General features: G+C 36.2%; 1 protein-coding gene across 1 annotated transcript in view; it reads left to right on the top strand.

Annotated features, from left to right (window-relative positions):
* The window catches only part of LOC140322979 (LIM homeobox transcription factor 1-alpha-like), a 31,056-nt gene that overhangs the window by 5,219 nt on the left and 13,479 nt on the right, over positions 1-12,358 (top strand). Inside the window, exon 3 of the mRNA XM_072399661.1 lies at positions 5,902-6,082. Coding sequence (XP_072255762.1) covers positions 5,902-6,082 — 181 coding nt within the window. The remainder of the gene's footprint in view (positions 1-5,901; positions 6,083-12,358) is intronic.

The following is a 12,358-nucleotide window of genomic DNA, read 5'->3' on the forward strand; positions in this document are numbered from 1 at the left end:
CATAGTTTTCTAAACTCCGAGAGATGGTAATGATTCATGACACCACCCATGCATAGCTTTTCATCAGTATGATTGAATATAGATTACACTGTGAGTTCATCATCATTTCCAGGAACAATAAATTCCACTTAACATGAACAGTTGAAAAACAACAAAAACTGTAGTTTGGAAAAGATTCAGATAGTGCTTAAGTTAGCTTGTACAAATGTACAAATGCCAAATATGTTGTCTGCGCCTCCAGTTTTTTTTCAATTTGATATGTTGGATCTACATATACCAGTTGTGTAGTGTGAGAGTCTACCAGATTAGCCCCAGCCAAAAGGGTTTTTTGTTTTTAAAAAAAACGAAACTGGTAAGGGCCATTGACATATGTGTCCTAGAGCATGTAGATGTCATTGAAAAGTCTATCTCCTGGCCAAAACTAGGCTGTTATCTCTAGATGTCTCCAAAACACACAGAGGAAGTGTTTAGTAATTTGCAGAAGATAGCTGGGAAAGCTATTTTTTTAGATATTAGACAGAGTACACAGAAAATTACAGTAACACTGCAATCCTGACATAAGGCCAATGTACTTGGCCTAAAAAAAAAAAAAAAAAAAGGAATGTAGCCACCACATCTAAGTGCTGGTAAGCTGCAATAAATGATGTGTTTACTCTTCGCTTTAAATACATTTACAATACCATGTACAATAATCCATTTGAATTGATTCATATACCTCCTATTGGTATCTCTTATTTGAACCATCCAAACACATGTGCACACGATGACCAATATTCTTGGGTAAAGACACATTCACAAATGAGGTATGACTTCTACTGTCGCCAGATCACTATTAGCACTAATCTAGAACCTGTTCCTATGTAGCTGTGATTGATATGCTTTGTGGAATCATAGGTACAAAGAAGAAGCCAAAGACTAGAACAAGCGATGTTGCCTCTCAGCAGATCAATAATTTAGTCTATATTTAATTACACAAACTGGTCCACAGTAAATGCTTTTCTAAAAAGCCTTATGAAATCCATTCAATGCAAATTTTGTTCATAAAAACAGGGCAGTGATAGAAGAGGTTCAGTGTACTAGAGAGCGTGGTTTTTGTATTAATACTGAAAATTTGGAATTAATACTTTTGAGAAGAAGAGTAACCAAGTTGGTAACTGAGGACTTTTAAAAATGTATTTAGTGTTAAAAGTTAGGATTAGGTTTAAGAGTTAGGTTTATATTTTATGGGGTACTTAAAGGGTAAAAATTGGCTTGTGCTAGATTTCTGTTAAAGAGTAAATGCTAAGTTCAGGTTAAAAGTTAATTTCAACTGAAACTGATATTTACTTTTTTGGTTGTTGCTGGAGAGTTAATACTTCTGACCATTTCTCCCAGAATCTATTGGTGAGATCCTTGCCCTTAAAGCTGATCTCCAGAATTATGATGACCCACCCACCCCCTTCCATTCCCTCCTATCTGACCCCCTAGATAAGGGTTAAATCTGTATACTTCCCACAGGGGCATATTTTGAATGTCCACGTCACTGCCTGAGTGTCCCTATACACTTTCTATGGGTTGTTTAGTGGTCAGGTTCATTTTGACTGAAGAAGAGGATGCAGCAGTGATGATATGAGCAAGAGTTGACAGGTGATAACTGGACTGTAGATCATCGATCCCCTGAAATCAGAAGTGGAACAACCAAGGAGCCAGTATGGCAAAGTAAGGTAAGTATATCTTTATTCATAAGGTAAGGAAAATGTAACAGCCTGACAGTTGGATTAGAGGGGGTGGAAGAAAGGGGAGCGCTACTCTCCTGATTAAGTCTTTTTATCTTTTAAAGAAGGAATTAAAATACAGAAAGGGGCAGGAACTCCAAAAAGTCTAAGATGCACAAAGGGTTTACAATTATGGTTAGAAAATATCACAGCTGTTGTCAGCCTTTGAACCTTAAATACTCCTAACATCAGGCTCTTATCACCAAAAACCAGCATGGCGTCTGTCACCATAAAGTCCTAAAGTGGAACCAAACCTGCATTACTCACTTTTCCCCAATTGCTCACAGGGTGCCACCATCTTCCTTGTTCTTTATTTCGCAAAGAAAATCTTTAGCCACCTTGATTGGCTGTGCTGGGTATTATAACTCCTGTGCGGAGTGTGGGAATTAATTAATTCCTGGCATGTCTAGGGTAAACCAGGATTGCTGGGTATACTGGCTACCAAATCTGATGCTGCACAATCACAGCTAAACTTTTAGACAGCTACCCAGAGCGATCAGATAGGTAGGAGGGATTTTTACAGAAAGGACATACAGTAATTTGTCCCTTTCAAAGTAATGACCTGCCTGATTGCAAATTATTAAAAGTGGAATTTTAATTCAATTTAATGTCTTGGTTGCCCTTCAGAATTATAAAAATTAAAATGCATGTTTTTTTTACATGTATAAGATTCACCTCAAAGAGTTAACACTGCCAAGGATACAATGCTAAAACTCCTTGCAGTTGTGTTTGTACAGAAGATTGACTTTATGAAGGTCAAGTTTAACCATGTGTACATAGGATGGATAGTCTCTCTGCCTCCACGTTTCAAATGCTTCATTTCTGACTTTGAAGGTATGCCAGAGATGAGCTATTAGATAAAATCAGATTCAAAACTACAAACTTTGATTTCCTGCGGTAAACAGATGTGTTTCAATAATACACTTGGAAACAGAGAATCATGTGACGAGATTAAAGGTCACCAAGTGAAAACCATAAACAAAGTACAGATATACATTTTTGTATATTCCATTGGCCTTGATTAGTGTTTGTGGAGTAGACCTGTGCAGACACATGATATATGCAGCTAACTTTTGATTAAGGTGCACTTAAGCTTTAGAGATGCTGAATTAAAAATAAGTGTGTTTAACCTAACATGTAGCACTAATTAATATACTTCACTGAAGCTGTGGCTGGATCCCCATCTATTCCATGTCAAGTGGTGTGCCTCTATTATCTTCGGCTAAGGGTCAAATAAAGATGAGGCAATTTGTATTTTATTGAATTTTATTCATGTCAATCGTTTGTGACATGCCCTGATATGCCCTATCTTGCTCCTGAAGAAGCAGACATTATGGTCCGCGAAACGCGTTGAGATTGTTTTTAGGACACATGTGAGAAATTAAGGCTACCAAATGATCTATGTTTTTTTCATATGCACTATTGTTTTTTTGTTGGCACCTTTTCTTTTCTTTTTTGAATATGGATTGATATAAAGATGTTGATTGCTTTGCTTTTTTTTATAAAACAAAAGTTGCTTTGTTCTCAGTAAGTTATTTGTTTCCCTCTAAAGTCCCTGGTAGTTTTGAAAAGTTTTCTTTTCTTTTTCTTCTTCAACATAATGAATTAATGAATGTGGAATTTATTCATAAGTGTTTCATAGAGTAGAAAATGCAGAAGAAATGTATCTATGTGCTAGGGAATGTTATTAACTCCTTAAAACATAAAGTGACCCTATAAAAATAAAATGAATGTTCTTACCTTTCTGGCCACCCATGTGTTGAAAAGCTACCATTTTACTGCTTTCTGGCACTGCACATATTGCATTTTTTGGGTAGGTTGAATACCTGTTCATACATAGTGATTCCTCCTGATGGATTTTTCTTAAAGCTGGGGCAAAGTATAGTGGTAGTTTTTAAACACACAAGCCTTTGGCGAGGTAAGTATATTAACTCTTTTGTTTGCAGGCTGCCTTCTGTTGATATGTAATCCTTCAGGGACATCTATTAGATTTACCCTGACCTGGAAAAATGAGAACCTACACAGACCTTTAGAACTTTCACAAACATTTTTTTAAAGGTTTTAGATAAATACATTCCAAGTACACATGTAATCATCTCTAGACAGCATATAATACATTTGGTATACTGTGATTTTATTTTTTATTTCTTTCCCATTAGTAGGCTCATTGATCACTGCTTAGCTCCGTGGATTACAGAATTAGAATTCCACACTTCTCCAATAATCTTGGCCATGATGCTATTTGCCTAAAATTTGTCTGGGCTTCTTCCTACATTCAAGAAAAACATACTGGGGTTGATCTACTAAAGGGTTTGAGTCTATTTGCTTAGAAAAATCTTATCACCTTGCAAGAGAATTTTACTTACCATAGTGAATATGCTAAAATTCACATTGCAAAGAATGCCAAAACAGATGGAACGCAGGGAAATGTAAAATAAATATGTGTTTTTTGTTTGCACATAATTGGATTCTTGATGTCATCAAAGCCTTACCACATTCTTTGAGCTATTTGATCATTCCCCTGTGATTTACATATATAGTTACAGAATTAGTTAGAATTGGAAAAAAGACACAAAGTCCATTGTGTTTAACCATAGAAATAAACATGCTTGAAAACCTGCATATTCCATGTACTAAAACTAGTAGGTCAATAATTCATTTAGCTAAATAAACAGCTTATAGTTTTTAGTAAATCAACCGCTCCGATTTATTGGCTTCCCCTCAAAATAGGTCCTAATAGGTCCCAAACAGTCATGCTAGTCCCAGGCCAAAATCTGAATCCATAAAACAGAATGGCATTGTGTGTGCAGTGCTTGTTCTTTCATCTGTCACTGGAACTGATCTCAGAAGAACGTTTCCAGCCACAGTTATCTGACGTCTATCTGAAATCTTTACAGGGCTTTGGACTATGTGAATAACATAAGGCTGTCGTAGGGATATTAGATTGATAGTAGATAGTAAGTTCCTCTTACTGACATTACTGAGACTTACTGACATGACTATGGAATGTAAAGCTCTGCGGAAAATGTCAGCACTATAAATGCTCAAAATTGTAGACTGGTGGAGAACTGAGGGAAGGAAGTTGGGGCTAAATTAAATTTAATGCAATGTTCCATAATGTATAGCAGTACATTTGCAGTCAGTGAAGACATGAAATTTAGCATTAACTTTTAAAATATGTGATAAACAGGCTTTGCTGCTAACACAATACGCAGATATTTTGAAAGAGGAAATTTCATAGGGAAACCCTAAAGAAAGTAACTTTTTTCCACTTTACTAATGTACATAATTCAGTATCATGAACCAAGTTAGGCAATGGTAAATCTGTACAACATACTTCACTCCATATAGTGCTGTCAATCCAGAAAGCAGTGTGCAGGACCAGGTATGGCCAGGTGCTAACTCACAAGCTGAAGTCACAATGATTACAAGGATACAGTTTCGCAGCTGTTGCTAAAATGATTAAGGTTGGTTGGCTATCACGTCCTGTGCATGCGCTCCCAACGATTGGGCTTTACCCAATCGTACATCAGATTGGGCTGAAGTAAACACACATGCACACCTGCTTAAATAAATATCATAGAGGGAATCTTTTAAATTAAAATTAGTTGTTGACAATTTGGAACTTTTCAGGTGCAATATGACAACATGATGCTTTCATAATTTTTCTTAAAATAATAGAAACTTTTTTTGCAAAATCAGACAACATAAAAATTAAAAAAATACAAACCTGACATTTACATCACTATTCACATGGATGCCATGTTTGGCCTAGTTTCCAAAATATAAACTGGCTGGACAACCATCACTTCTGGAAGCATCAAAACAAAGCCGTACTCGTTTCGTGGAAAAACTTTTCTTTACATAGGTCACTTTTTCAGGAGTTCAGTAGCTAAAGCTTAGGTTTATTTACACAATAAAACCAATAACTTAATGGACTATGTTAGTGTAGCATTGTCTCAAAACCACAACAGAATGTAGATAGACCAGTTCTCTAATGTTTTCCCACATTTTTATTATGGTATAACCCTAATTGCTTTTCAAATGCATACGAGAAGCAGTTATGCAAGAGACCTGGACCATACAGTCTTAATAGAAACCTCTGCAATATTTGTGATTCTTTACAAACACTCTCTATCATTTTCAGATCAAAAGGTGAATGAAATGTGTGCTGGCTGCAGCAATCCCATATCAGATCGCTTCCTGCTAAGAGTAAATGACAGATTATGGCACGAATGCTGTGTAAAGTGCACAGTGTGTTTACAGATCCTTTCTGGAAGCTGCTACTATCGCAACCGACAACTTTACTGCAAAGAAGACTACGAAAAGTAAGTAGAACAGATTACTCCACAAAACCTGCAGCTACAGAGGTCAGTGAAGACTTATTTAGTGTTTGTTAGGAATATATTATATGAATATCCTAATACTTCAATTTTTAACTTCTTCTGACACATTAATTGAACTTTTGGATTTTAACCTATTTAGCTGTAAACTCATATTTCTGTACATCTGTATGGAATATCGATGGGAATGTTTATTTATTATAAACGTTGTAATTGCAAAATAATATATTCATCATCTATTCTTCAAGGGGTGTAGGGTTTTTTTTATATATGTTCTACACAATCTGTAGACAAAAAAATAACAAAAACAGTTTACCTAATTTTACTGTAAATAAAAATTATACATTTTATTTTATAATTATTTGTCTTGTTTAGAAAAACACTAAAAATGTTCCTGATACACTGTATTGAAAATTCTGCAAATAGAAAGAGCTGTTTTTTCTTTTCAATTTTCAGAGGATTTTGTCCATGTTTGATGATGCCACAGAAATGTGGATAAAAAGAGCATTTTAAATAATTTTTTAAATACATTTTTCATGAATATGATATAGACCATAGTATAAATTTTAGGGAAAGTTGATTTATTGTATTTATTAAGTAAAGGTTAGAATAGGAACATCTCTATTGGTGTCTGTGGTTAGCTGCCTTTCCTTCAAGCCATTTTTCTTTCTTAAATGTAAAGTGATTTATTTAGGAGATTCAAACATTTAATTAGATTATATATATATATATATATATATATATATATATATATATATACACACACACACACATATGTCTAACAAGGTGTAGAGATTTGGGCCCTTTTTAAAATGTTTTCCACTCTTTTGCTTCTTTATTGTAAAAAGAAAACTGTTGTTCACAGAGCTCAGTGGCTGAAGCTAAAATAAACACACGTTACTAAATATTAGTCATAAGGGTGATCTCATTTGAAAGACAAATACTTTTATTATTATTATTATTATTATTATTATTAAACAGGATTTATATAGCTCCAACATATTACGCAGCGCTGTACAATAAATAGGGATTGCAAATGACACACTAATACAGACAGTGATACAGGAGGAGAGGACCCTGCCCTGAAGAGCTTACAATCTGGTAGGTGGGGGAATTTCACACACAATAGGATGGGAAATATGTAGTGGTGGTGTGTAGTGGTAGTTTCAATTGACAGAAGAAGACGGGTAGGCAAGTTTGAAAAAATGGGTTTTGTGCGCTCTTTTAAATGAGCAGAAAGTAGGAGCAAGCCGAATAGGACGAGGAAGACCATTCCGGAGAGTTGGAGCAGCTCTAGAGAAGTCTTGTAACCGTGCGTGTGATGAGGTTATGAGTGAGGAAGTCAGTAGTAGGTCATTGGAGGAGCTTAGATCCACATTCCTGACCCCCACTGCCATCCTACCTCTTTTCCTGAGTTGTATGTTTTTTTGTTTACGTTATAAAATACATTTTTTTCAGTTTTCTTCTCTACGAATAGGCAGTCCTCAGTATAGCAGAGGGCATTGTTCACATACATTTATCAGCCCCTCTCTTTAATATACTATATTATACAGTATAATAATATAGTACACAGCATGGTGGTGATGCCTCAAGGTGGGTATTTATTGAAGGGGATCATTTTCCCTATGAAACACCTTATGGGGGATATGATCAGTTTAGCTAATCTTTCCTCATAGCTACATTGAGCTCATCTATGTAATTTATTAGTTAATTTGAATCACTTGTTGACAACATTTTACCAGATACGGAGTAAAGGGAAATCTTTAACAACAAAGCAGGCAGAAGAAATATTTCCTTTAGTAGTGTAGAGAATTGCAAATGGAAATATATATATATATATATATATATATATATATATATACTTCCTGTCTGGTATAATCCATGTCATTGAAGATCATGAAGTTAGGGAAAATCTTCCTAATGCAACTAAAACCCAACAGGAGTTCTAATTCTTCTCAGCTTAATACAAAACTAAAAAAAAATGTTTGGTTTTATTATTGGAGCTTTTTTTCTTTTCATAGTTTTTTGCTAAAACATGCATTTCAGGCCTGTAAATGAAATAGATTTCAGGCAGGATCAACGACTATTGTTTTGCATTTAGGAGGTTATAGGAAAACACTTTCAAGAGTTTATGTAACAGAACAAAAAAGAATTTCATTGTCTGGGGTTACTTTATCTAGCTGTAGGTCCTGCGCTGTGTAAATAGTAACATGTGTAATGGGCCCATTGCACCCACTAGCAGTGTCTCGTTCTTTCCAAGCCATGGTTGAATGAAGACATGTAGGAGTTGGGCTGAGTAGATAATCTCACAGCTGCAGTAGGGCCATAGGACATTGCATATAACACGGGGTGATGAAATCCTTTAATCCCATCCTCATACCCCCTTCCTTTCCTCCTCTCTCCATCCACAGACCTTCCTTGGCACTTGATACAAAGAGTGAGATCCTTGATCGCACAGACTAGGTCTTATCACAAAGCAGGCGGACAGTCAGAAATCGTACTTTCCAGCCCTCCTCCACATACAAATACTTTGAACACTTCTTTTTGATCAGATCATGAAATACCGTTTCGCATAGAATAACTAGAATCATATTTTTGTTCTTGCGTATCTATAGTATATATCACAGCCACTAATGCATATAATGAGAAGTGAGAGGTCAGTGATTTATAAATACAATGTGGTCATTGCAACGATAATAAATATTAGAGGCAATGAAATGCCTTGGAGTTTCTGTTGCCAAACTATTTTGCAGCGTTGAGCCAATGAGTAATTTTTCTTTTTCTCTTTTTTGTATGTATGTTTTTATATGCCAGATTGTTTCTTATTTACTCACTTCTGGTTTTAAATAGAATATTTCATAGAAGTTTTAAAGGTATTAAATGGTTATCAGTTGATCAATACTTGTTTTTTTACCAATAATAAATAAATGCAAAGCTTGTGGTATACCAGTGTTTCTCAATCAGAGTTCTGTGGATGCCTAGGCTTCCTCCAGAGGTTGCTTTGGGTTCCTTGAGCAATGAGCAATTTGTGACTCTCAGGTCAGTTAAAATGACACCAATGATCTTTTTACCTATCTGTAGGGTGGCATTCTTCCTACTGGCCAGCAATGTAAAACACATTCTTCCTACCAGCACACTAATGTACTGTGAGCTGTGAATATAATAATTAAAGCAGGGGTCCCCTGAAGCTCTGAAAGTTATTTTAGGGGTTCCCCCATGTAACAAAAAAACTTTGAGAAAGGCTTCTTAATATCATTAGAAATACTTTGAAGGAATGTAAAATGCCTACACAATATTTACCACTGGGCCACATTTATTTAAAGCTTCCTAAGACCAGAGAATATATACTATCATGGGAGAATCTAGGTGATCAAGCAAACCTGGAAGCAAGAGGCAGATCCAGCAAACCACGAATGGATCTGCTCTAGGACTTAAAACATTTGCTACTAATAGCAAATGATTAGGTTAATCCATAATAGTCTATCATCTTCAGTGTTAGAGGGCTTTGATAAATCTCCCCCATTGTATAAGAAAATCTAAAGTGCATGTTTGGGGGAGGGGGCTCATTCAGTTCATCTCTGTAATGCAGACTTATTTCCTATGTTCTATTCTTAAAATATCTGAAAATACAGAAAACCCTGCCTCTCTGCCAGAAGTCCAGTGAGCTCATAACTTCCTGTTTGGGCTGATAACGCTGGATGGGACGTTAGCTGAAAAAAGGTGCTGTGTTGTCAACCCAAAAGGAAATGTTGAGCCCACTGGATTTCTGCAAGCATAATATTTATTTTTTCTGTATTTTCAGCACTGCCTAATGGCCTCAAGAATTCAGGGAGGATTTTACAGGAGGCCAAATTTGCCATTTCTCAAGGGCCCCTAACTTGTCAGGGGCATCAGTTATCAGAATGGCAGGGTTGCAGGCAACTGGAACACTGCACATTTGGGGCTTCCAGTTAATTTATGCTTGGGGCCCCAGTTGTCAGAATAGCAGAGGTCCATGCACCCTGTCAACCCCTCTCTGTCATTCTTTTGCATGGATACATTGGGCATGATTTAATAAAGCTATTTAAGGCTGGAAAAGGTACACATCAGTGAACCTGGGTGATCCAGAAAACCTGGAATGGATCTGGTCCAGGATTGAAAACATTTGCAAACAAATAGCAAATTACTTTTTAGAAATCCATTCTAGGTTTTCTGGATCACCCAGGGTCACCAAAGAACATGTGTCTTTTTAAGTCCTGGAGAGCTTTAATAAGTTAGGACCAATATTTCTTATTGGTAAAAAAAAGTTAATGCTTTTTGAAGGTAATGCCTGGGCAGACTGTTTAATGTGACACATTCTATAGAAGAGCCTCAAGATACTGAAGGTTTCATAGTCAAAATATCTCATGCCTTTTATTGTCAAAATGAAAATCCTGTGTTTTGTCCATTGGGGAAAAGCAAGAGGTTCAACACAATGCACCTCCACAATCCTCAGCAGCATACACTCATATATATATTTGTTTATCTGCAAGGACCAATAAAAATACCCGGTACTCCTGGGTGCAGAGACCTAGGTAGAGGAGGGAGGGGTAGGTGTTAGGCTTGGGGAGGAATTTTAAAGAATAACAGCACTAAATGTAGATGTATCCTTTTATTCTCCTATGAGTGTGTGAATCTGTGTTCATTTGTGTGTTTCCTGTCCCGCCTGCTAATTACATTTTATAAAATTTTAGCATTTCTTTTCCCTGGCTTCATATTTAAATATCGCCTTTCATCTGACTTAATTTTTGTTTGACTTCTAATGTAACCCTTTTTCATAATATTAATCCATATCCTCAAAATGTAATTAAAGTCTCCTCATACATGTTTAATGTCTTCCATTTCCCGCTCACTATATTACAGCCGTAATAAAAGACAATTTTGAGACTGGCCCTGTGGGATTTGTTCATTTCTCAAGGCAATAGCCCCTGGCATTTTAGTAGAATACACCTAGTGCACAGGATATTATTGGGTTTACTTTTGGTCCTGAGTCTCAGATTGTAGCGGGTAAAAATATTTTAAGTGTGTGTGTAAAAGTAAAATGATTTAAAGTCTATACCTTTAAATGCTCATGATAGGATCTGGATGCCAATCTATCTCATGCTGATATCCTGAACCTAATTTCCCTGATTCATTACATTTCTCTAAAGATTGGCGAATATTGACTGTCATGGGAGAACCTGGGATATCCAGCAAACTAGGAATTACTTTTTTTTAAAAAAAAAACAATTGCTATTAGTTGGCAAATTTTTTAAATCCTGGACCAAATTATTTCCAGGTTTGCTGGATCACCCAGGTTTACCCATGATAGTTATCTTCTCCAGTCTTAGAGGACTTTAATAAATCAGACACAATGGGCCTTATTTAATAAAACTCTCCAAGGCTGGGGAAGATACACTTTCATCAGTGAACCTGGGTGACTCAGCAAACCTGCAGTGGATCTGGTCCAAGACTAAAACCATTTGCTAACAAATAGCAAATAACTTTTCAGAAGTCCATTCCAGGTTTGCTATATCTCCTAGGTTTTCTGATGAAAGTGTGTCCTTTCCAGTCTTGCAGAGCTTTAATAAATCAGGGCCAAAGTTGGCAGTTCAGTGGTTGTGTTTGTAAACATAGTAAACATTGGCTTCCCAACCGCTATTTCTTTACCAAACTCTTTATAAAACATCCCAGAAATAAACATCAGACACATTTCCGGGGATTAGCTACCCCCTTCTTTAGGGCTCTTTGCATTGCTACCCTTAAAACCAGAACTGTCTAGAATTAAGTTTATGTAGTGTTCCAGTACCAGTCCCATGCCAGAAGGACCTTTTGCTAATAAAGAATTTAAATAAATCACAAATCTAACATATATATTCAATTAATATATTTTTCTGAAGTTGTGGATAGAGAAAAGCAGGAATAGAAAACTGGTCATGTTTTTACTGCTAGCTGGGGCTCTGTTTGAGAGATTTGCTCTCACTTACTGTCATTATGACCTAACAGGTGAAACCTGCAATGGGGGAAAACACAGCAATAGAAATCTAAACAACTCCTCTTTGGACCCACACTGTCCATTAAAAAATGTATTAAAAATATATATGGTATATTTCTAAGCTTCTAAGTTGCAGTGGTCTCAAGTCATCCTCTAAATTGCAGGACCTTTAATCAATAGCACTGCATTGTAAGTGAGGATGCCAGGAGCCCACCATGAAGTCCTGATGGAAAAGGAGTTGTGTTGTTCTCGAGAGAGTAGGTGATAAT

Source organism: Pyxicephalus adspersus, chromosome 2, assembly GCF_032062135.1.
Source record: "Pyxicephalus adspersus chromosome 2, UCB_Pads_2.0, whole genome shotgun sequence".
Taxonomy (NCBI): Eukaryota; Metazoa; Chordata; class Amphibia; order Anura; family Pyxicephalidae; genus Pyxicephalus; species Pyxicephalus adspersus.